The 26,132-nt window shown below is 50.7% G+C and overlaps 1 protein-coding gene across 1 annotated transcript in view; it reads left to right on the top strand.

Annotated features, from left to right (window-relative positions):
- skila (SKI-like proto-oncogene a) overlaps nucleotides 1-23,932 on the top strand; it is a 30,879-nt gene extending 6,947 nt beyond the window's left edge. Inside the window, exons 3-8 of the mRNA XM_076148197.1 lie at nucleotides 14,534-14,629; nucleotides 15,260-15,351; nucleotides 16,740-16,882; nucleotides 19,232-19,614; nucleotides 20,274-20,504; nucleotides 21,661-23,932. Of these exons, the coding sequence (XP_076004312.1) occupies nucleotides 14,534-14,629; nucleotides 15,260-15,351; nucleotides 16,740-16,882; nucleotides 19,232-19,614; nucleotides 20,274-20,504; nucleotides 21,661-21,930 (1,215 nt within the window). The 3' untranslated portion in view covers nucleotides 21,931-23,932. The remainder of the gene's footprint in view (nucleotides 1-14,533; nucleotides 14,630-15,259; nucleotides 15,352-16,739; nucleotides 16,883-19,231; nucleotides 19,615-20,273; nucleotides 20,505-21,660) is intronic.
- Nucleotides 23,933-26,132: the final 2,200 nt, after the last annotated feature.

Here is a 26,132-nt window from a genome sequence, read left to right as displayed (position 1 = left end):
ACATTGTGAAATGTCTGGCTGAAGGGACATTTTGTTTGTCTGGCCCACATGTTTACAAAACCAGTCATCAGATGAGGTGTACACAAGCGCTGTGTTACAAAACATCTGAACTCCACAGCAGTGTGGAGGCCACGTTACGAGCTATTACGCAATCTTCATACAGCATAAACCCGTGTGACATCACTGTCTTGGCATCCCAGCACCATTACCCCATTTCTCAATTTATGTGCTCAGAGGAGGGGACTTTTTAATGTTAGGAGAGAAAAAAAACAACATTGTGAGCTAATATTCTGTCCATATTTCCCAATCTCAGCAGCCTTGGTAGAGCAGCATAGTGAGCGTCGCTGGGTGTGTGTTGTTCACTTGCCCCAGCCTTGTTTGTTTCATTTGTTGGCCCAGAGTCAGCGGTGTCAGACGGAGAGAACAGCCTTCCTCTGTCTGTCTCCTTGGCCAGGCTGACACAGTGTCTGCGGCACAGACGGCAGACAGCTGCATCTCTTTGGCTTCCTCTATTTGCTATTTGGAAACCAGTGACTTCATTACCGCAGAAAAGTGCAGCTGCACTCTCTGGCCAATCCCTCCTGCCTGTCTGCGTGTCAGTCATTCTCCTGGCTTGTATCTAATTGGATTTTAGCCTGGGCCTGCTAATCGTTCACTGTGCTGCCTCTCCTATCGCTTCCTTCCTCTACCTCTTCCTTTATCTCGACTTCCATCATCCATCTGTCTCTCTCTCTGGTTCATGTCCTCACTCATCTTGACTTATGGCCTTCGGTCTGCCCCCCTCCCCCCCGCTCGTCATCATCTCTCCTTTTTATTTTTTCTTAATCGGAGCCCAGACGGTTCTGTTGTTGCCCACGTGTGTCTGTAAACAGTCGATACCCCTCGGGCCCCAATTAGTGGACAGTAACAAAATAAGCAGCCAAATGACCCGATAAGTCGATCGTTACATAAGCAATAAGACCACTTGTGTACGTCTGCGAGGCGGATGAGAGGAAAGCCAGTGGTTATTGATCGGGTCCCCGACCTTGATGGATGTGGCGAAGTGCTGGGTAACACAAACACTGAACAGAGGAGGAGATGGCCTGGGAGGAAGGCAGGAAGAAGCGGAAAGACAATTGCAGCAAAAGACACTCAGTCACGGGGGCCCCAGTAACTGTTGTGTAACTTTCCGCCTGTGTTCAGACATGTGCAACAGTCTCCTAAGTTAACCTTGAGTCTGCTATGACTGTCGTCTGTGTTTATTGTCCTAACTTAGACGGACAGCCAGACAGAAGGACGGTCAGGGAGACAGAAACGGGGCGTCTGTGGTCAGAAACACGTCACCTGTGGAGGAGACTCTTGATCCTCTTGATCCTCTTGCTGTCCTGCTTGTCTCCTCTCAAGTTTTCCCTCTCTTGGCGTCCACAGCCACTGAAGGTTTGGGCCCCAGCTCTCTCTCCCCCCCCGGTTGAAAATTAACCTCCCAAAGACCTGAGGTGAACCAAACACCCCGCCTGGAACTGCCCTCCTGCTCGGCCAATCACACACCGACTAGCTTACAGTTCCCCACCAGACGCTCTCCTCCTCCCCCTCTACTAACACCCCCATATACCCATATTGTCTGTCTGTTTGTGAGTTTTTCAAAACCCTCTCAAACAATTATCCAGTTATACTGAATGAACACACAGCAGCTTCTTTGAACGCCGCTCCAGAGTAACCTACAGTCTGTCGGGCCTTTATGCAGTTGGGTGTGGGAGATTTTCAGTGTTCTCTCCGCGCACAACAGGCTGTGCCTCAGCCAGTGTTTGCTGCGTGTTGTGAAGGTCTAAATGGGGCCCCACTAGGTGGGAGGGGCTGAGCTGAGGGGCCTCTGGTATGTCTCCATCAGGTCAGCGCCAGTATCATGGCTCCAGAGCAGCATTGTTACAGTGGAGGAGCAGTTACTTCTTACTTCTCTCGTCTTAGTTAAACTTTTTGAATTAATGCTAAATAAATTCATGTTAGTTGAGAATCTAAAACCCCATAATACTTTTTTCACCGTTGGCTGACTTGAGTTAATTTCCCATGGCTGAAGCTTGTTTGTTGCTGTTTTCCCACCTCGCCACTGGAAGATAACACGTAGCTGTAGTTGTGATTTGAGTTGCGCCGACAGCAGGCAGCAGCGATAGGTTGGTCCAGATACAGAGGAGCCTCTGCCACGTCTGCCAGCAGACACACATAGACTAAACAAACCGGCCAAGGCCCTCCCAGCCAAATGTCCTCCAGGCTTTGAAAGAGCCGTGTTCTGAAAGCCTGTTTGCATGTTCACTGTGCTTTGGCTCTCCCCCCTCAGGGCTGCGGAACAGTTTGTTGCTTCTAAGGAAAATGAGAGAAAGAGAGGGGGAAATAATGGGCTACGAGTTCAAACAAGACTGTTAGAAGAAATAGCGGCTGGGTTGTAACACGGCCAACAGGCTCGCACCAGTTGTTTTTGCATGAGACCAGAATAATTAGGAGTCTTGGTATTAATTAATCGATGTGTTGATGAGAAGATTAACTGTCCACAGTCTCGTCTCCCCGGGAGACAGTCAGAGGAACAGGTTTTGTGTGTGCGTTGGGGGTGCGGAGACGGAGGCGAGGGAGGTGTACTGTAAAAGGGCTGTGGGAGAGCGGCAGGCTGAGCGCGTTGTGTGTGTGTGTGTGTGTGTGTGTGCAGGCGGAGAGAGCGTTTGCATTTGAAAGGCTCTTCTGTGCCGCCTTCCCCGGTGGGAATGGTGATTAATGGAGATATAAATGGAGTGACCCGGCGACGGCGCTTTCCATAGGCGCACCGTACACGCAGCAGACGCACACAACATATATGCACTTAGGCTGGCTTTCTGGTATGTTCTCCCACAAGCCCCCAGTCTCCCAGACAGTGAGATAAACAGCGGATATCAAAGGCGTGTCACGAGTCCCGCTGGGCTTCCACCCGGCGCATCCACAACACATCCAGCTCAGCCACCACACTGATCAATTATGCATGTGGCAAACACTGGGAAATCGGGGGAAATCGTCTGTACAATTAAAGAAATCCCCATCCCTCCGCTTTGCCGCTAATTTATTTGCGCGTTCGGTAATGGCTTGTCATTTCCATATGGAAGTGATGCGTGTGCGTTTGATCAGGCCCCCGCACTCGTTTGTAAAAAAGCCCCGTGTGCTTGTTTGGCGCCGAACGATTGTAGGCAAGTTAAGCGCTGTCGTGGCACATTTATGCGTTAACCATACCAACACACACACACACACACACACACACACACACCAGGAAAAAAGACATAACACATAAGACCCAAACTTGTCAAGCTTTGATAGGTTGACTTTCCCTCTTAAGTCCTTTTATTTTACAACCTTCCCTTTGCTCCACTTCCATCAAACGCCCTCCGACAGCTTCTTCCCCTTCAACCGCTGGCACCCTCCGTACCCTGTAAATCCTCCCCACACCAGGGGATTGACTGATGCTGCCGAGGGTAAAGCCTCAAAGTTATCAACCGGGAGACAGACTGCAGTAATGAAGGTGAAACAAGCGACAAGCCCCAGTCTTCCATCTCTCTCAATCTCTGCCGGGGCGCCGACGCCGACGTGTTTATCTCACCGCTATTCCCACCTGCAGTGACGCCCCTCGTGGGAATCATCTGTCTGCCTGATATTTCTGAAAACACACACACAACACACACGCATACACAATCCCCTTTGCTTCCTCTCCCGCGGGCTTCCACACCCGCTCGTCTGTAAGTCTGCGAATAGACTTGTGTTTCCCCTGTTTCTCCTGCAGCCCCTTTGCAGAAGAAGATAAGTAGCATGCAATCCTCGAGGTCATTGACCCGAAGATACGATTGATAACTTAATTCCTTTTCATTAACCACGTATTGTTCACATTTCTTCTTAGCGTGCTTCATCTTTGTAAGTCTGATTAAAGGCATCGCTCGCATGTGTTTAAACTGCAAAGTGAGCCAAGGCTTCCTCCTCCTCCATTGTGCCCATGTGACACTTTGCGCTGCGGTTTTACAGTCTGGCAAACATTTTTCAGCAGAAGCCCGTGACGAGCCCGGTTCTCTTGCCAGACATTTCTTTGTCATTTGTGTCGGAAAAAGTGCCGTCTGAAACGCATCCTGGTTGTCGGTTGATGCCATATGTACAGTAGCTCCTAAGAAGACTGACTCAGTGTGCGGGGAGGAAAGCTAGTCACCAGCCAGTGATGTAAAAGTGTTTGGCGGTGTCTGGTAAGGCGGTCCCGTCTGCCAGCTGCTCCAGCGTCAAGCCAACCAATCCCGTCTTCTGTTCCCTAAAGCTCTGTGTGTCGTAGAAGTGAAATTACACGTAAGAAATATAATCAGCAGCCGTTTGTAAGTCGATTAGAACGCAAAAACGGCGTTCAATTGTCATCATTACCGTTACGTGATTGACAGGGAGTCAGACTGTGACGCCCCCCTCATGACCTGGGCGCCATGTGATCGTATTTCTTCGAGATAAGATGACACACGATTTCGACACAACCATGCCGTTGACACACTCCACAGTCTGTGATTAAAGGAAGGCAATGGGTCAAAGTCAAGAAAGACACACACACACACACACACACCACCAGCCACTTCCCCCTCGCCACACACAGACACACACACACACCCACCCACACACCAAACCCTGTCCTGCAGTGTGACTCACAGTATTGTGTCAGTGCTCTGCGGTCTGCTCTCCACTCATCAGCGTCACAGTGGAGCCAGGACAGAGATACATCACTGTCCCTGTCTGGCATACACTCTGTTTGATCTACACCCAGGTGTATTCACTTAGAGCTCTGACTCAACTATTATGACATTCTCTAGACTCAGCCCAGCTCCTTTTGGACTGTTGTCAAGCATACCTCAGGGGGTGACTGTTTTTCGGGGAAGGAAGTCTGGTGACCAACTCTGAGCCATGGGGCGAGCGGTCATAGCTGTTGGCATATTAGTGCCAGTGTGTGTGTGTGCTGATGAAAGGCACTCGCGGAAGAGAGAGAGAGATGACATCCTGTGTTATTAAGAATTAAACGTTGGCGGCTATGCAGGAGTCATACAGTGATGGCACAGTGCTGAAACAGGATCTGATGCTTTTCAGATACGCAAGTTGCCTATTATTGAAATTGGAGCTCCTCTGGCCCAGAGGGCATGCAGGCCAGCGAGCCTTTACACTTTGATCTGGCGTTAGGCTGATAATATACAGATTGACTCCAGAACTGGCACCGGTACCCTCGAGTCCGCCAGGGGTGGTGCCAACTCAACTCTGCTGTTTGGAGTGTGTGGAGCGAGGTCCAGCAGGCCCGTTCCCATCTCAATAACTGTGCTTTGATATTAGTGGAATTAAGGTCGTTTGATGTGGAATTTTGATACCCAACCTCCTGGACCGACGACGCCCGACGATGAAACGATCTTCGCTGCCACGTAGAGATAGAGAGAGCGGTTAATGGATGGATTTGCTTTACGGTTTCCAGAAGAAATGGCCAAGCCTGAGGGGCCTGGCCGGCCAAGTCAAGCTGCCCATGCAGAGAGGAGCGGCGGAGGCTTCAAAGAGGCGAAGGCATGTAATATGGATGAGCTTCCTGCAGAACAGTGAGAGGACCCCGGACCTGTCTGGATTTAACTCTCTCCCTCTCGCCGTGTGTGATAGATACTGCCCTGCAGGGCGTTTTGGCCAGGTGGAACTTCGTCTTTCCAGCTCCGTGCATGTCGGCAGAGACAGGTCGGCTCCTGGCCGGCTGGCTCGCTCCCTCTCCCTCTCTCTCTTGCTCTCTATTCGTCCTTCTCTCTCTCCCCCCTCTGGCCTCGCTGCAGACAGCAACGGCCAACTAAGCATTGACATTTACTGCAGTATTCCACATTACAGCCGAGCGAACCTCCCCGGCTGAGGAAAAAGTAAACAAACCGCTGATCGATACCCCGACTGCGTTCTATGGCCAACGGGGACGCATTTCAGTCAGGTGCAACTCCAGCTCATAAATTAAAAATGTGGGCTCAACCTCTTAGGCAAACACTCACTGTACTTGTTATTACTCCGATTCATCTTTAAGGAGATGGCACACTGGGGTGCGTTAAACATCTCTACCTTTCTCTCGGCGGCGGCGGCTCATTTTGGACACCCCGAATCCGATTAAAAATCAAATCAAATCAGGAGAAATTAGGGGCGACGACATTCTTCTTCACGGAGATCTGAACGCGTCTACATGTAGCTGCTGGGTGTGTGTGCGTGTGTGAGAAGCGTGGTTCCGCATTGATTTTTTTTGGGCTGCTGTCTGATTCACTGCAAAGACGGAGGATCAGGCTGTCTCCATTTTGTGTTTTTCTCTCTCTGTAGTGATAGCAGTGCATTACTGGCTCGCTGACAGCCTCTCTCAGCTTTCAGTCTGCTTAGCAACGCTCGTCCTGCCTGCCTCTTTCTCACTCCCCTCTGTCTCCAAGCACTCTGACTTGTTTTATCCATTCTAATTGCGAGCCGAGTTCCCCTGAACACAAATCCAGGCGGCTGATTTGTCTCTTTGTTTTTGGTGGTAGCGCTCGTGACAGATTTCTCTCTGTCAGTAATTGAGGACTAGAACCAGTAACCCGTCTCCATACAGCAGAGCAGAACAGAACTCCTGCTTAATATGGCAGCACCCCTCTCTAGAGAGGTATGCTTTCTTTTTTAGAGCTGGTAAAGCATCCACACACACACACACACACACACACTGGCCCAGATGAAGCTCAACTGATGAGTACAGTCATCCACAGACAAGACCAGGGCCCACTGGTCTCATTCTCAGTTGATGCATCCTCCTGGGAGCCATAAAGGCTCATGAGTGTGTGTCTGCGTGCTTCTGCGTGCTTCTGCGTGCGTATACACACACCTCGGTTTGCCTGCAATAAAGCGCGTCATCATCCCCGTCCTCCTACACTGTTGTTTGATGCGAGCGAGTGTTTGATGGGATGACTGATTACTTGTGCGGCTGTCTGTCTGCCAGCCTGGTTATAACTCACAAAGGTGAGTCCTGACAGCTTTGGTAATTAACGCTGCGGGGGGCACAGGGGAGAGGAAGTGGAGCACACACTCACCTATATCACCGCGTTAGACGATACCGGGGCGTAATAAACACACTGCCGCCTCTGTGTGTGTGTGCGTGTGTATTTTATGGCGCTTGTGTGAGCGCTGTGGATCGTGGATGCTTTTTTTTTTACGTACCCTGCATCAACCGGAGCACTCGCACATCCTGGTACTTAGAGCTCAGTGTATATACATGCTCAGTGTCTGGATGCTTGGGATTTGATTTGCTTTCCCACAGAGCGGCGTAATTAGAGTGAAAATGACTTCTTAGAAAGGTGTGTGTGTGTGTGTGTGTGTGTGTTCACCAGTGTAAATCACAGCAGCCTACTTGCGAGCCTATTTACAGCTGCCGAATGATTCAATACCGCCACAACAGCTGCGACGATCACTATTAATCAATCCGCACGGTTTTTGTGGATAAATCAATTTTGGCTTGATAAAAAGAAGCAATTAGTCGATGATCACAATCGTCATTAGGAGAAAATGCTACACGATGTCAATACGCTGTGATAGATACGTTAACTACAGTCGTTATTACTCACAAGCCCAGCTTTGAAATGACAAATCCTGGTGAAAATGACTTAACTGCTACACGATCGATGCAGGGTTTTATTTCATTTTTCAATATATACTTTGGGTTAATGCGTGTGCGTGCACGCGTGTGTGTGTGTGTGTGTGTGTGTGGGGCCGCCTGGCTGGCCGTGCCCTGCCTACTGTATTCCACTCAGACAATTTGTCCATTCATGAGGTAACGTTATTACAACCCTCCTCATGTTCCACTGCGAATATAGACTGCCAGCCGCCACCTGGGATTTGACTCTGAAACATGAGAAATGGATGAGCGAGAGTGAGGGAGAGGGATGAATAGAAGAATTGATCGGCCCCGAGCTTAAAGAGACAGCTTTCCACGTGAGGGATGGCCGAGACGTACTGTAGCTGGTTTCCAATTCCAAATTAAACTCCCGTCTGTGATAAAACTACAGTCGGCGGGCGGTCGATCTGTCATTAGGGCGGCGGCGGGGGGGCAGGGGAAGGGATTCCTACCCATTACTTTTATAACAAGGTTTAAGGCGTTACACTCTCTCCTATAGACTCCCATTAACTCCCCCCCGCCGGGTCCCCATTGGCTGTGGCTGTCATGGCCGTGTTGTAGTTGTGTGAACTGTAAAATGGCTGACTGGAGTCGTGGCCATGGAGGAAGGCGCTCAACATGTTGTTAGTGCAGGGAGGGGCAAGACTGTGTGTGCGTGCGTGTGTGTGTTTGCTCGTGTGTGTGTGATGACTGTCTAGACAGGGTGCCCATGTGGCACCAAAATTTGCCTAAGGCGTCCAGCCAGAGCCAGTAGGGAACGAACCTGTCCTTATCTGCCTGTGTGTTTGTGTGTGTGTGTGTGTGTGTGTGTGTGTGTGTGTGTGTGTGTGTGTGTGTGTGTGACCCTGGCATGACTCGCCCTGGCTGATGCTTATCGGCGTGCCTGTCTGGCTCTGTTCTTTCCCTTTTTTGTGTGTGGCAGGGGGGAGGAACAGGTGTGTGGGTGTGTGTTAAGAGTTTGAAGGGGGGAAGGAACAAACTGTCATGCGGCGTCTGTCCCCTCGTCTGTCTCGTCCTCCCGCTTCCCTCCCTCACCTGTTTGTGTAACTGTCCACCTGTCCTTTTCTGTCCCGGCCCCTCCCCCTCCTCCCCCCTCCTCCCTCCTCCCCCCTCCCCCCTCCTCCCCCTCCTCCCCCCTCCTCCCCCCTCCTCTCCACGCTTCACTGCTGCTAATTGTTTTTCAGAGTTGAGGCCATAGAGAATGAAGTCTAGCGATTTTCTCCGCAGGTTCTCTCTCCAGGCGGTTGTTGCCTCTGGACTCGAAATGAACAGAAGATCTGTATTTATTTACTTGCTTACTTACTTATTTATTTATTTGTTTGAGCACACTATCGATACAAACAAGTGCCGAAGAGTTAGAAAGAGGAGGAACTGGTTAATGAGGGGATACAGCCTGAGGGGGGTTTAGCAAATTTACCAGCGCTTGCGTCACCGGAGACACGCTGGAGACGAAGTCCAGTCCTGTAACCCGAGTGAAGGTGTGTGTCTTTAAATGCGGCGTGTCCCCCCCCCCCCCCGCCCCGCCTGGCTCCCTTGTGGACGGCTATTGATCTGCCTGCTGAAACAAAGTGTAGCTCCCAGCCCGTGGATAAATGGCTTAGTGGATTAAGGCCTTCACACAAAGCCCCCCAGTGTGTGTGTGTGTGTGTCTGTGTGTCTGTGTGTGTTGGGCGGCGGGGAGGGGGGCAGCAAGGTGGGACCACCCTAGAAACCGAGCCGCGTACCTGTTTGTTTTTTTTTGGGGGGAGGAAAGTAAGAGACTGAACTTCATTTGTTCTTCATTGGCTTGGCGTCGTTGCCACGGTTTCATCCTGGACACCCGTGTGCGTATCTGCACACTGCGCTAACGGTTTGATCTTTGACACAGTCGATGACTGCAGCAGAACAGGATGTGGTCTAGAAAGAGACAGGGCGTGACTGACTGACTGTCTGTGTGTGTGTGTGTGTGTGTGTGTGTGTGTGTGTGTGTGTGTGTGTGTGTGTGTGTGTTTTCCTCCCTCTCTGTCTCAGTGAAAGAAAAAGCACCGAAATAAAGCTTGTTTACTTCCTCCTGAGAGAGAGAGAGAGAAAGGAAGAGAGAGAGCGAGCGAGAGAGCGAGCGAGCTGCGTCTCTCTGTCCTCCTCCTCTGCCGCCTCTCAGCACCTCTCCCCCTGCCCCCCTCTCTCCCTTTGCCCCCTCTCTCCCCCCCTGCCCCTCTCACCCCCCTGCCCCTTCCCTCCTGAATGCCAAGGCGCATGAACGGCTCCGAGTGGCCCCCATCAGGGAAGAAGAGGAGGAGGAGGAAGGAGCGGTTGCCCGGTCCTTTCTTTGAGTCACGTGTCAACACTAGTACTTTGGTAGAATGAGTAGAGTCGTCCTGTTTCTCTCTCTCAGCTCCACAGGATTAAATAACACGCATGTTTCCGCTGCTGTGGGATGAAAGGTCAGGTCGAGGCGTGCGCCCTCTTTATGGCGCTCCAGATAAGATTTCCCATTAGATTTATTTATTTTTTTGAACTAGCGGTCGTTGCCCTCCTCGCTCTCTGCGACGTTACGCCACGGGGAACGCGCAGACCTGGCAAAGTTGTCTCAATCCCCCCGAAGACGATGTCATCAGTCAACGGAAGCGACGGCTCACCAAAAAATTTGTTTTATGAAGTTTCCACTTCACAAGAGCGAGCGATACATCACGTCTTAATGTTGGAGCTCTGTTCTCGACGTCTTCATACATTCTTCACTTTAAGTGCCGATTTGCTTTCACTTTAGTGTGTGTGAGTGTGTGTGTGTGTGTGTGCAGGGGAGTAGCTGTCTGTGCATTTTTATTATACGTGTAAGGAGGCAGCGCAGGTATTTATAGCAACGATTGACTGGGTAGTGTGTGTGTGTGTGTGTGTTTGTGTGTGTGTGTGTGTGTGTGCATGCGTGCGTGCCTAGACCAGTCATCTGGAGGTTCCACGTGATGTGGGTGGGGAGGCGGCAAGGAGCTTGATCTCAGAGCATGAGTGTGTGCGAGTGGGGGGTGGGGGAGGAAGGGTGTGTCTGGCTGCGTGTTTGTGTCTGCGTCTCGCTTTTCGACTTGTCGATAGGTGCAGTTGTTGTTTTTCACGGCGGCACTCCAAACCTGCCGCCCAAACTTCCTCGGCACAAGTTTGTTTTCTCGCTGATTTTGCAAAAACGCTTCCGCAAATTGGGAAAATTAATGCTTTGACCTTCAGATATAGATGTATATGCTTGTGTTCAAATAGGCTAATTGCTGCCATGAGCACGTTAACCTACGTTTTGCTGCCAAGAAGCAGAAAACAGCAGAAATTGTTATTCGGTTATAAATTAAACATGAGAGCTTTTGCAGCGGGGAGCGTAAATAAAGCTCAGAGTACAAACACCGGAGTGAATGTTTCTCTGCTGCGCGCATGTGTGGTCATGTGTGTGTGTGTATGTGTATGTCTGTGTAGTAGAGTGCGGCGCTCTGGGTTTTAAACTTTAACAGCTACGCGAGCACACCAATACACACAGAAACACACAGAAACACACAGAAACACAGCTCCACTAATGCGTCTGCTGCAGAGACGTCTCACGTGCTAACGGCCCCCGGGACCACGGTGAGGCTCAGCAAATGGGTCAGCGTAAAGGTTCACATGCTCGCCTGTGTGTGTGTGTGTGTGTGTGTGTGTGTGTGTGTGTGTGTGTGTGTGTGTGTGTGTGTGTGTGTGTGTGTGTGTGTGTGTGTGTGTGTGTGTGTGTGTGTGTGTGTGTGTGTGTGTGTGTGTGTGTGTGTGTGTGTGTGTGTGTGTGTGTGGAGGGCTGTGTTTCATCTAGCTTGAACTTTGAATTCACTAGATTGTGTGTGTGTGTGTGTGTGTTTGCAGCAGCAGGCACTAGTTGCAGCTGGTTAGGAATAACAGGGCAGAGTTCATCTGGAGCAAGTGTGTGGAATGCTAATCCACACTGTCATAAGGCCTGACAATGGGCCAGAGAAGTGTGTGTGTGTGTGTGTCACAGGCAACAACCCCTGATAAGAGAGGTGCTTCATTATTGCAGATTAGCACTGAGCAGCAGCATGGGGTGTGCTAATAAAGAGAGAGAGAGAGAGAGAGAGAGAGAGAGAGAGAGAGAGAGAGAGAGAGAGAGAGAGAGAGAGAGAGAGAGAGAGAGAGAGAGAGAGAGAGAGAGAGAGAGAGAGAGAGAGAGAGAGAGAGAGAGAGAGAGAGAGAGAGAGAGAGAGAGAGAGAGAGAGAGAGAGAGAGAGAGAGAGAGAGAGAGAGAGAGAGAGAGAGAGAGAGAGAGAGAGAGAGAGGGTACACGCATGTTAATTAACGATTGGATAGAGCACTGAACAGCAGGAATAACGAGCAGGTGTGTGTGTGGAAGCGGGCGGTGGGCGCTGGGTGTTAAGCCGTCAACTGTCAGGTGAACAGGAATCACCGAAACACAGGCAACCATTAGAGGAACACACACGCACACACACACACACACACGCATGTAACTTATGCAAACGCACGCGCACACACACACTCATCACACATACACCTATATCTCCCTCTTTCTGTCACACACACGCACACACACACACACACACACACACCCTTTTAATGAGCTGTCAGTTGTCTTGTCAGCAGAGTGCGTGCTGTTGCAGGGGTCGGCCAGATGAAAGACCCGATTGACCCGGTGTTGGGTTTGCCCCCCTGGTCTCCCTCTCTGTCTGTTTGTCTCACACACACACACACACACACACACACACGCACACACAAACTGGAGGTGGAGGGGTTACAGAATTTAGATTAAGGGAATGTCACACACACACACACACGCACACACGCACACACGCACCAACCTCAATATAGGAGCCGGTTCAGATCCGGCGTGCCTCAACACTACTGCAGTGGGGTTATTGTCGTTTCTGTCAATTCTCTCTCGCTCTCTCTCTCTGTCTCTCTCCCTCTCTCTCTCCCTCTCTCTCTCTCCCTCATCCCTCCTCATCATCCCTCCCTCCCCCCTCCGTCCCTTCCTCCCTCTCTCTGCCTGTATCCTCTCCTTCGCTCCCTCCCTCCCTCCCTCCTTCCCCTCGTTGCTGCAGTGCTGAAGGAAAGAAAAAAAACACACCAACCACAAGCAAGTAAAGTGACGAGCCCCCTTCCATACACAGCCAGCCTACACACACACACACACACAATGGCGCATGCACACACACAGACACACACACACTGGCGCACACACACACACACACCTGGACACGCATATGGTTCCAGCCTGTTAGATTTGCATGCAGACGCTCATTCATGCGTGCCCTTGTAAATAAGGGACAATCCTTTACCCACGAGCACACACACACACACGCACACACACACACTCACGTGCACGCTCTGAGGCGCGTCGTTTAGTGCGAATGCTCGCTGGCTAATACGCCGGCATCACAGTAATTTGCTGTCATTGTTCGGGGGCTGTTTTGCTCTCTGGTAATGACAGAGCCTCTCAGCTGAGACAACGCCGAGGAAAATCCTCCACTCCAGCTGATAAATGGCTCTGTGTGTTTGGTACCCAGCTGTCTGTGTGTGTGTGTGTGTGTGTGTGTGTCTGTGTGTGTCTCTGTGTGTGTGTGTGTGTGTGTGCATACGTGTGTGTGGATAAACGGTTTTAAAAATGGTTTTAAAAGGCTCCTATGTCAATTATTGATGGTTTCAACGACCCATGTCTCCTCTTTCCTCCTTCCTCGTGCTCTCTTCCTTTGCACTTCCTTCACTTTGAATTCTCTCTCTGTCTCTCTCTCTCTCTCTCTCTCTCTCTCTCTCTCTCTCTCTCTCTCTCTCTCTCTCTCTCCTCCCTCCCCCCTGTGTATAGCGGCGGGGACTGTCTGGTGTTTTCTGCTGCGATGCTGGAAAGTCTTGTTCCTCTCGTGGCTGTGCTACCTGTCAGTTTGTTCAGTTGAAGATGTGTGTGCGTCTGTGTGTGTTTGTGTGCGTAAGCAAGCTTGTGTTTGTTTGTGTGAACTGCAGGCAGTCCGAGCGTAGCGTCAGGCCTGTCTGCTGCAGATAAGCATCAACCCCATCATCTTGTGGCCTCTCGCTGAGCGTGTCCTGGATGTGCTCAAAAAAGCACACACACACACACACACACACACACACACACACACACACACACACACACACACACACACACACACACACGCACACACACACACACGCACGCACACTCGCAGACTGACAACTAGAGGCAACGGCAGCAGTATTTACTGAACACACACAGGGCTCAGAGGGCACCAAGCTGACAGAATGAATCATAAACATTCTACACACGCAGACGCACACGCACACACACACACACAGCTTCATACTGAGCGAGAGGCGGACTTCAACCACGTTGCATGTGTGTGTACCAATGAATCACACACAGGAGCTCACAGTGAGGGGCAGAGTGACGTCCTCACTATCGGCCCGGCTCTTCCTGTGTTTTATTCATAGCTCTTCCTCTCTCTCTCTCCCCCTCTCTCTCTCTCTCTCTCTCTCTCTCTCTCTCTGTCTCCCTCTCTCTCTCGGCCTATAGCTCACTTGTGCTGTTCACTTTTATGCCATTTGTCTCCATTTTCTGCCTCCTCTGTGTCGTTTGTCTCTATTTCCTACGGTTTAAATGTCATTTGTCTCTATCTCTCTCCTCTGTGGCCGTGATGCCAGTTGTAATTTCTTCTCTCTCCCTCCTCTTCCTCCGTATCCCACGCTTACGCCACAAAGTGCAAGGCTGTAATTGTTCTGTGCATCGTGCGACGGCGTCTTCTCGTGCCTTTCAGTCTCTTTGTGTGTTTCATCCTCCTCTCTCTCTCTTTGTCTATTTAACCTTGGTGTGTGTGTGTGTGTGTGTGTGTGTGTGTGTGTGTGTTTATCTGTCTGTTTAACACCCCCGTCTCTCTTGTGTGTGTCTTTCAGAAGGCGGTGGAGGAGGAGGAGAGCCAGGTGAGGAAATCCCCAGCAGAGCTTTGCCCCCCCAGCGGCAAGCTGAACGACGGCGACCCTGCGAGAAAGGTCAGTCGCCCCGGACCCTCCTACCTGCCCGCCACCCCCACCCCTGACCGCTGCACCCTCCCCCCCTCCCCTCCCCTCCCCTCCCCCGCAGCGACACAGAGGTCAGTTGTCAGGGTCACCACTGCCAGACACACCTCCTTATTTGTCCATTCAGAATGGCACCCTTCCCCTGTCTGACAGGAAACACACACACACACTCAGAGGTTTTGCACCTCCCCCTCCTGCTGCACACACCCTTATGAACATAACACACATACAAACACATAAACATGTGCGCACTCAGAGAAGTCTCTTTGTCATTATTATCTTTTATATTCTCTCTCTCTCTCTCTCTCTCTCTTTCTCTCTCTCTCTCTCTCTCTCTCTCTCTCCCTCTCCCTCTCTCTCCCTGCTGATGCCTGATGGACGATCCCTCATCCACATGTATGCACGCATACATTAGCGCTATTAGATTATGCACCACATGTAGCGCCGCAGCCTTTCCTCCTCCTCCTCCCCCCGTCTCCTCCCTTGTGCTTCTGCGTGCGTGTGCGTCTGTGCGTCACGCGGCCGCTGTGACAATTCACCTATTCAACTGCGAAATGGAATGCAGAGATCAATAAAGGCGTCCGTGTGTTGTGGTCTCCGCAGGGTAAAGCGTCTCCGCCCGCCATGACGGTGTTCAGCCGCCTGTTCGCCGACATCAAGGAGGAGCCAGAACACCCCACCCTGGTCCACCCCAGGTACTACACACATCCTCCACACACATCCTCCACACACACCCACACTCTAGGATCCACCGGGTTCTCTTGTGTTTTTGTGGTTCTGAAGCAGATTCTGAACCTCAAACCTACCACCTGTCTTATTCTTCTTATTCCCTAAGCAGAATTAAACACGGGCCAAATAAATTGGCTGTTATTATTAGGGGGATGGTCACTTGAATAAAAAGAGAATTAATTCAACAATAATTCATCAATGACAATGAATGCAAATGAACCCCGCCCCTCATTTGCCGCCACTGCCACTGCTCGTTCTTCCCTCCCCGTCCTCCATCCTACATTATGTGTGCCATCCCTCTCCCTCCCTCCCTCCCTCCCTTCCTCCTTCCCAAAGATCCTTCCTTCCCACAGCAACACCAGCCTTTTTTTGGGATGTCTCACTCTGACCCATATAATCTGACCCAGATTTTTTTTGAGAAAAGGGAATTGGCTCTGGAGCAGCCACATATCTGTATCTGGGGTACAGATGGTGACTAGATGAGACTCGCTCGACACACTGACTGGATACAGCCTCGGGCCAGATCGGGCCAGACGGCGCGGCGGGATCAGGGCCCCGTGTTGTACGCCGATTTACGTCCTTCCCGTATGGTTTAAACCTCAAAACCGGTGCGGGCTTTTTAGTAAATTAAAGAATCGTCTCTCTGCTTATCGCATGCCAGACAGGAAATTCACTTCACGTCACATTTGTGTTACAGCCGGCGTACATTAGCGTGCGTCGCTCAATCACATCTAAGGTGAACGTGAAGGAGCCGAAGGGAAAATGCAGGCGGGGTCGGCACTGCTGTGGAGTCGCAGGCAGGAGTTGCAGTGAGCTGTCATGCTTAACCTAGTTCACAGCTCCAGCTCTGTCTGAAGGGGACCGCTAATGGGGGAGGGGCTTCTCCTCTCTTCTCTCTCCTCTCCTCGCTCCTCTCCATCGCCTCTCGTCGCTCCCCTCCTCTGTAGACAAGATAGCGTTGGCTCAATGGCTCAGTGTACGTCCAGGCACAATCTCACTCTCAGTTGTAGCCGCTACCTGGACACGCGTGATAAGCCGAGGGTCCGCTCGGGCCGAGATCTCTGCCAAGGAGCGATAAGAGGAGTCCATATTTCACACTCGGCTTCAGCTCCTGCCTTTCCGGCGGTGCAGTGCCGTTTCTGTTGGTCTACAGCGGTCGGACGCCCAAACGGTTCTCCCCTCCAGTTCAGCTGCGTTGTTGTAGATAAGTGACAGGCGATGGAATGAAAAGCACAATAGACCCGGTTGATCCAGGTCGTAACAGGAAATGACCTGAATTCTTAGTCAGATCACTCCAAAACCAGACAAATCTTGACATCTGCCTCTCGGCGTTTCCCCCCTGTTTCCCCTCCAGTTACTACCTGTACACGTACGATAAGATGGTGGCCCCCAACGTGTCTCTGAGGAGGGAGGCAGAGATGAGCCCCGACATGCTGGGAGCGCTGCTGAAGCACCACTACGGCCGCAGAGCGCTGGGCCACGACGAGCCGCCCATGGGTCAGTACCAACACACACACACACACACACACACTTCCAGGCTGCTTTCATTACGTTACTGCGAGCTGGAGTGTGTAACATGTGTCATATCTCTCACTGGAGGAGACGGCATTGATTACTGTGCATTAGATTAGAGTCTAAAGCCTGAAATGGGGCAGAGGCTCTTGAGCATTCTGTATGTTCAGGCGTCGTACATGCGACATGTCTACACGCTATAAATACATGGCACACATACAGGCGGCACAAACCATTTACATGCTTACAACACACACACACACACACACACACAGCCGAGACGTGCATATCATCTTCATATGAAATGCATTAGCAGCAGACACGTGCTTACTGTAAACACATGACCCAGAGTAAACCCCTCCACTACACACACACACACACGCTTAACATGGCTGCCTGCAGCGACACACATAATCATACATTGACCTTCACATAAAGACTCTTGGGGCACATTGCTATTGATGAACAAGAGGGTTGGAAATGGCAGTGACCTCTGCTCTGCACACGGTGTGTGTGTGTGTGTGTATTTATGGGTGCATATTGAATGTGTGCATCTATATTGAGCTTGTATTAATAATAAGAAGGTGTGTGTGTGTGTGTGTGTGTGTGTGTGTGTGTGTGTGGACTGAAAGAAGATGAATCATAGAAATTGTTTCTCTGTTTCGGACTGCCTGGCTGTCTCTCTCTCTCTCTTTCCGTCTGTCTCTCTCTCTTTGCTGCTTCGCTCTCTCTCTCACCCCCCCTCTCACACTCCCTCCCTCTCTCTCCCTCCCTCCTTCCCTCTCACTCCACTCTCTCTCCCTTCCTCACCCCCTCCCTGTCTCTCTTGCTCTCCCTCCCTCCTTCCCTCTCACTCCACTCTCCCTCTCCCCCTCCCTCCCTCCCTTGCTCTCCCTCCCTCCTTCCCTCTCACTCTGCTCTCTCTCTCACCGCCCTCCCTTCCTCCTTCCCTCCCCCCTCTTCCTCTGCATGCTCGCTCATATCTCGCAGGCATTCCTCTCCCTGTCTCTCTCCCAGCCAATCTGTCCTTTTCCCCTCCATCCTCCCTCTTCTTTTCTTTCCTGGCAGCCATCTCCACATCCTCTGCGAGTCCGTCCTCCGTCTGCTCCAGAGCTTCCTTTTCCATCCATCCTCGTCTCTTTTCTTCCCTGGCTTCCTTCATCCCTGCCTCCCTCACAGTCTGCTGTCACTTTTTCCTCCTCCTCCTCCTCCTCCTCCTCCTCCTCCCCCCTCTCTTGTCTTTTTTTTCTTCAGCAAATGCTTTTCTCTCTGTCTGCCAGTTTGTCTGTGTGTGTCTTTCACTTTGAATGTGCCCCTCAATGCTCCGCCTGCATCTATTTGATACCCCCTCCACACACACACACACACGCGCACACACACACACACACACACACACACACACACACACATCCAGGCACCAATGACTCTCTGCTGACATTCCTGTGTTTCTTACTGTTGTATACGTGTTTCTGTGTCAAGAAGTTTATGTATGTTTGTGTGTGTGTGTGTATGTGTGCGCGTTTTGTTTTTAAGAAGGGGGTGGGTGTGTGTGTGTGTGTGTGTGTGTGTACGCCTGGGCGGGCCTGCTTGTCTGAGTAAATGAATCTCCTCTCTGGTGCCAGACATGCTGTGTACAGAGCGTGCTGCTTTCCGTCACACACACACACACACACACACACACACACACACACACACACACACAGGCGTGCATACTGTATGAATACATTAATGTGGTAAACATCCCGCTGGTCTCGTGCGCACTGTGGCTGGTTTCCCTTCACTTCTCTCTGCGTCTCCATCACGCCGCCTTCATTATCTGCGGAGGAAACCTACATATCTGTGTGTTGTTGCGGGCGTGTGTGTGTGTGTGTGTGTGTGTGTGTGTGTGTGTGTGTGTGTGTGTGTGTGTGTGTGTGTGTGTGTGTGTGTGTGTGTGACGGCGCCTGTGCATGAGCTTCCCATGATGCACACCTTTAAAGAGCACAGCGAGGGAGCAGAGCAGAGTTTGAGGCGAGCGGACGCCCACACGGAGCTGCGCGGCGCCCACACAAAGCGCCTTTATTCATCTCCATTCTCTGTCTGTGCGCGAGGAATTATTTGTGGGCGAGTGTGTTGTGAGAGATTGTTCCCTGGCTGTTGCTGTGCTGTAGTTGTGTTTGTGTGTGAGAGAGAGGTGTGAGCTTTTATGAGGTTGTGAGAGGGTGTTACTAAGCGTGGGCGAGCGTGCGCACCAGCTCGGCTTGCACTTCCTGTCTTTCAACCACCTCCTCTGATTTTTTTTTTCTCCCTCCCTCCCTCCTTCATCCCTGTCCTCCTCTTCCTCCCCCCTCTCAGATCTTCACGCGTCGCCTCCCGCCGCTGCTGGCGCCGAGGAGGCCAAATCCCAACGTGCCGCTGCTGCCTCAGCCGCCGAGCGGGAATGCCAAACCCAGGCAGTTTCCATGGAGACCAGCAGCCCGGGCTGCAAGAAAGCCACCCACACCCCCGCCCGCACCCCTCCTCCTCTTCCTCCTCCTCCTCCTCCCCCAGCGTCGTTGTTGTCGCCGGTTACGGAAGTAGCAGCTAAGGACATGGGCTCCGCCGCCAGCGACGCCGCAGCGATGGCGGGGGGTCTGGAGGACGACAAGGACCGGATCGTGGTGGAGATCATGCAGATGTACAGCAGGCAGCAGGAGAAGCTCAACTCCACCCTGCACAAGCAGCTGCAGCTGGAGATGGTGAGTCCAGGCCCGGAGATAAATGAGTCCAACACAAACCAGCCCCTCACCGGCCCATTAAAAGTGTCCTTGGCGTGGAGACGGAGGTGATGTTCACCTTCCCCTGACCCCTCCATCGCTCCCTCCCAGCACACACACACACACAGGGAAACACTCCACAAGGCTGCAGCTCAAATGACTGATTGTGATTTACAAAAAAACCCTATTCTTGTCTAATAAAATGGCAAATTAAGGATTAATTTGAGGATTAATAAAGTATCTTAAGTATCTAGTATCTGCCATACAGGCGTTGATGTGACTGTCAGTTAATATGAGTGTGACAGGATTACTGGAGTGTGTTTGTTGTCAACTGCCTCCAGATTGATCCACTTTATTTCATCTACAGTTCCATTTACACTTACAGCTGAATGATGTCATCTATACCTAAAGGGATCAGATGCACAGACCCACACACACACACTGATGGAATATCTAATAGCATAGGGAACTTTAATGAATGTATTTAATTTCAAGTGATGGTTGAGAACTTTACGTCTGCGTCTCCAGTATCTCAGCAGTGATATTGTTGTAAAGGTCAAAGTGTAAAGAATCCTTCCCAGCGAGGTCAGCAAAGTATATCGTTGTTAGCGTTTATCTTGACTGGGGCTCTTTGTCTGCAGGAGATGGAGGCGGTGCGCGGGGGCGAGGCGGCCAGGCTACGGGAGCTGAGCGCCGAGCAGCGCGAGCTCCGCAGCGAGCTGGAGGCGGTGCACAGCGAGCAGGCGCGGCAGCTCAGCCAGGCCCGCCAGGAACAGCTGGAGCTGGAGACTCGACTGGAGCAGCTCAGACAGCAGGCCTGCGCCTGCGAGCCAGGGGCGCAGCGCCAGCAAGAGGCCCACTACGCCGCACAGGTACGAGGCTTCCAGGGGAAACAAGCGCATGTGCAAGCACCGTTACCAGCGCAGGAAACACACACACTGACTCACACTGATGTGCAGAGTTACACGCATCACATCACATGCAGACTTTTTGATCCCGGATCTGTCACAATGTCAGCGTTCACAGGAAATCTGTCAAAGCCGCTTCCTGTTTAGTGCTTTGTAATGCGTTAACCTCACATCACACACACACACACACACACACAGGGACATCATCAGCCCTCCACAAATTTCATAAAGGCCTAAATTCACTGGACGGCACTCAGCAGCCTCCTGAGTGACTGTGACTCTTCGCTCTCTGTTTCTCGTTTACACATCAGATCATCGCAGTAAAAGCTCCTGTTGATGCTCTGGCAGCTCTCATGGATGCCAAACACAGTTGACACACTTGGAGATCGTACTGTAGATTCTTGGAACGTACACAAGCAGACAGTCAGACAGTCGTCACACACACACACACACACACACACACACACACACACACACGTCTCCTACAAGTCTTGTGCATCACGTTTTCCTGACATCGTGACGTCGTGTTTTTAGGAGTTAAATCTTTGGTGTGTGTTTGTGTGTGTGTGTGTGTGTGTGTGTGTGTGTGTGCGCACCCTAGTGTTTATACAGACAGTAGGGGTCTGTCTCTATGCTGTTGAAGTGTGTAATTGTGCACACACACACACACACACACACACACAGCCTTTGTTTGGGTTTCCACTGGGCTTTATCTGCAGATTGGAGCTGTTCTGTCTGCCTGATGCTCGTGCTTCTCCTGCTCCGCCGCCCTTGGCACCAAACTCAGATTGGCTGCCAGTGACGGGGGTGGGGTGTGTGTGTGTGTGTGTGTGTGTGTGTGCGTGTGCAGGCGGGGGTGCTTTTGAGACTTAACAGTGTCGCTGACCAACCACAAGACATTTGCAGTAATTTCACAGTTTTAGACAAATTGGCAGAGGTTGTTCTCCTTCACGCTCAGAGTGGAGAGCTTCCATCTTCCATCACCACGTTTGTTTACGAGCTTTGAGATGATAAAGCCTTCCGCTCTCAGCACAGCGCTAGTAAAACTGAGGTGTAGTAAACAACGTACACTCATACTTAACGTGTCCCTTTGTCTCCCCCCCCCTTTTGTGTCACACAGTTGTCGGAGCTCCGTCAGCGGCTGGAGCAGGCGGAGGCGGACCGGCAGGAGCTGCAGGAGGAGCTGCGCCAGGAGCGGGAGGCGCGGGAGAAGCTGGAGCGCACCATCAGCCAGCTCAAGCAGCAGATGGCCCAGTCTGGCGCGGCGGGAGGCAGCCCCTCTCCCCCGCCGACCCCTTCCACTGGACCTCCCAATGCCCACTCTCCACCTTCCTCCTCCTCCTCCTCCTCCTCCTGCATCTCAGAGGCCTCAGAGGCCGGCCAGAAGTAGCTGCTGCCCCTCCAGGCGCCTCTCTCCCTCATTCCTCTCTTCCTCTTCCCATCGGTCTCCAGTTTTACAGACACAAACAGATCGGCCCTGTTTTCTTTCCCTCCTCCTCTGGTGCACATCGCTCCTGCTCCCCTTCTCCCCTTCTCAGTGTCAGGCTGACTTTTTGTTTTTGTAATTTAACTTCACTTTCAAACTTTTACCTTGTGTTTTTTTTATGACTCTTGTTTTGTTTTGCCTCTCCTCTCCTCTCTAAGCAGTATTTAAACATTTTTGGGCATGTATGTGTTTGATTTAATTTATAGTTTTTACTGAACAAAACGGCTGCTTGGATCGCCGAGAGACTAATTTCAGCCGATCTTCACCTTCCTCTCCCGTCCCTCCTCACCCTCCCTCCCTCTCTCTCTCTGGACTACGGAGCTGGTGACTCTATGGAGACGTTCAGACTTTGGCTCAGACGCGGCCGATTCCCGTCTCAGCTCCTCTAAAGACTTCATGCTACTACCTGTCGCCGCTCTCTGTGCCCGTGGACACACACACACACACCGGGGCCCGGTTTGCGTGCCTCCTTTTCTGTCTTTATGTACTTACAGCACCAACTTTCAAAGTACCAGCGACTACAGGAAACTGCATCAACATTTTCAATATAGTTTTCCTTACAAAGTGTATCAAGTTCTACGTGTGTAAAAATGTCAAATCTATACGGAGCAGAGAGACATTTATTGTACAAAGAAAAAAGAGACATTTGCAGACGTCGTAAAAAAAACAAAACCTTGTGAAAAAATGCCAATAGTGACGCTGAGCGCTGAGATGTGTGTGTGTGTGAGTGTGAAGCGTGAGGCGGCTCGCTGCTGTTCTGGTCTGGAAAGCAGCTGCTCCTGGCGCAGACCGGTTTCCTCTTTTCCCTCCTCACGCCGCCGGGCAGCACCTGGACCCCTCGTCTCGTAGACCAAACAGTCTGTTGGCACATCCGCCCGCTGCCCGGTTTGTCCTCCTCCCCCACCTCCTCCCCCCCTCAGGAGACCTCACACCCACCGCTGCTGTCGGCTAGAACCAATGCCCTCTGCTTGGAAACTCCTTAACACTGTGGTTTTCACCCACTTTGGGCTAGACAGGAAACACTGTGTTCTTTTCATGCTTGGCATGAGGAAGCTCATGAGCAGTGTTATGCACTTAACCCGCTCTACTCCCAGACCCTCCGGGAAAGGAATGCGTCTGGACATGGGGGGATGGTTGAGCTCTAGTCTGGGTTTTTCTAACGGGAAGAGAAGCAGAGTCTCACATGTGTGGTAGCAAAACTGTCTTCACCATAATGCGTGCGACATCGCCAGTGTGTCGGCGCCGTCCGAGCGTTCAGGCTCGACGACGGCCAACCCCAACGTTCCCAGCAGAAGATCAAAGCTCCAGCCTGTCCCTGTTTTCTGGGCCCTCTTTCGTTGTGTTATTTTGACTTCATTGTGAGCAGAAGGTTTTATTCTCACCCTATTTGTCAGCGCGTCATCTCATTCCAAGAATGTGGGTCGCAGGTGAAAGCGGTTGGTCCGGGGCGTTTCGGGCCTCGAGTCCGGCCCCTGCTTCGTGTTATTCTGCCTGGCTGAACAAACAGTAGGGCCCGGGCTGGGGAGAGGAAGAGGGGAACACAAAAGGGACTGACGGGCTTCTCCCTGTGGCAGGCTGGGTGGCCCGAACGCCAGCGGTACGGAGGGGAGTCCTTTTTTGTTCGCCCCGTTAGAATGGGGGCAGCTGTTGTTGTTGGGGGGCCTCTCGCTGCCCTCGGGTGAGCCTGTACAGGATCCCCCCCACCATCCCCACACACACACACACACACACACGTCTCTCCGTCTCCAGTGCCACATCAGCTGGGGCGTAGATGCCCAGGAGAGGGAGCAGACAACCAGCCAGAGGAAAGAGAGGACTTTTATTGTGTCAGTTGCCAGGCAAAAAGCGCTTTTTATCGCCACTAAAGGAAATCCCCCCACAAGCGAGTGTGTGTGTGTGTGTGTGTGTGTGTAAATAATTGTTTAAAAAGACGAAAGGGGATCAGCCTCGGCGAAAGTCAGCTTTTTTTATGCATCTGCTATAAATGCAAATTGATAGACATTCCACTGTGCTCCATCATTTTCAATGCAGAGTTTCTTACACAGCTTCCCTTTACGATTACGCCTCCTTCAAGGCCGGGGCAGAGAAACAGCTGGGGTTTGTCTACAGCGCAGATCCAAGCCCAAATATCCAGCCCATGCCACAGATGTACACTCTACTGTCGTTCCATTCAAATCTTTATTGAAATTATGAAAGAAAAATATTTAACGTATTAACTAAAGATTTATATTCACTTTGTAAATACAGTAGTCATTAATATATTAACTGTTCTTATATGAATAATCTTCTAAAGGTTATATGAATCGGACCAGAAATGAGGCTTCAGACGGCCGAAATGTTTTTTGCTTTCTTTTAAAAAAAAGTGAACTTGACCCGTCGGGTGGCCGCCCTGCACCTGAGGGTGCAAAGTGGATGTGTGTGTGAGGGGGGAGGGGAGGGGGGGAACGGAAAAACCACGTTTACTGAGATGTGATGCAGGAAAAAGGCAAAATAGGAATAAGAAATACTTTGTCAGGCAGTTTTTCCCCCTCTGAGCCGAAGAGCTTCATCTGTTTCTGTGGATTGGACTGTTCAATGTGTAACGTATTGAGCTTCTCCTTTTGAACCCTGGTAAATCCTCTCCTGAGCAAAAATTTAAAACTTAAGATATTTGTTTAAGAAAATACACTATGTTGAGAGAAAAAAACTACAAAAAGATCTTTTTTGCATGTTTTGCTGCCCCCCTTATGTTTTGTTGTGTCACCGGGCCACTCTATCACCCTTTATTGTTCAAGAAAAAAGAAGAAAAAAAGAGATGTATCCCCCACATCGAGCACAAGCTGTTGAGACGGCTTATATGCATGAACATGTGCAAGTTTTATTATGGAGTCATTGTCATTGGTTAAGAAGTTGGCTGAAATTGAATTCAAATGATGAAGTCCATGAAGTGTAGCCTAATTTGATTTGGAAATAATGTGTGTGTGTGTGTGTGTGTGTGTGTGTGTGTGTGTGTGTGTGTGTGTGTGTGTGTGTGTGTGTGTGTGTGTGTGTGTGTGTGTGTGTGTGTGTGTGTGTGTGTGTGTGTGTGTGTGTGTGTGTGTGTGTGTGTGTGTGTGTGTGTGTGTGTGTGTGTGTGTGTGTGTGTGTGCGCGCGCGCGGCGGCAGTGAAAAGGGAAAGCGAGAGTCTTGCTCCTGTAGCTCTGGCTGTGCACTCTCAGATTGGACATCACGTCTCCTTGTCGGTGCATCGTTTGGATGTGATGACGTCACTCAAATGATGTAATCAGTATTTGGGTTTATTTTCTTTCTTTTTTTCTAAATGGACACAATTACCTCTTTGGCAGTCTACAAATATCCTATCCAAGAAAAACCATCGATGTCTAATGTTATTCTCTTTATTTCAATGTGTAAGTTGCATTTTATACACAAGGGGGCGCTCTTTATCTTTAGTTGTATACCATGATGAAAAAAAAGACTAAGTGATGGGTTGGGGGGCGGGGGGGGGGTCCCTTGTATCTCGGTGTGTGTGCTGGGCCCTTTGCATTTTGCAGTGTTATGAGAATTTGGATATGCTTTGTACAGAATTTTTACAGGTGTGAAGTTTGTCCAACGCACTAAAATAAGGATTTGCACCGTCCCACTGGAAGGAGCAAGGCAGCATTTTACAATCCCGTCGCTTCCTTGCCAGCGTGAAGAAGAAGCAGACGAGCGCTCACTCTCGCTTTGTCTCATTTTCGAGCCAGTGAATTATTCTATGCCAGTGTGGGAGAGAAGTAGGAAGTAGAAGCTGCATTGCTGATTGATCCCCGAGAAATACTAGGTGTGACTGGTTACTAATGATAGGTACACATTTCTTCACCTTACATATCTTTTAAGAAATATGAAAAATACCCTTTTCCCCCCCTCGATGCTATTCTGAAACATAAAAGCGCAGTGTCTGTGTATGACCATTGCATACTACGTTGCCAATACTACAGTGTGATGAGACGTTTGTTCTTGCATGAATTTGAGACACTGTTCTCCTACCTCATGTTGTGATATAAAACGATGTTTTTTAAGCAGAAGACACTGCATCTGTAACTGTTTATCATCATTGATATTTACTAGTAAATGACATACCTGTAAAT

The sequence above is a fragment of the Genypterus blacodes genome, unplaced genomic scaffold (assembly GCF_046128005.1).
Source record: "Genypterus blacodes isolate CSIRO-AG114 ecotype Tasmania unplaced genomic scaffold, CSIRO-AGI_Gbla_v1 ptg000005l_1, whole genome shotgun sequence".
NCBI lineage: Eukaryota > Metazoa > Chordata > Actinopteri > Ophidiiformes > Ophidiidae > Genypterus > Genypterus blacodes.
Note: the sequence above shows the minus strand (reverse complement) of the source record. Positions and strands in the feature narration are given on the sequence as shown.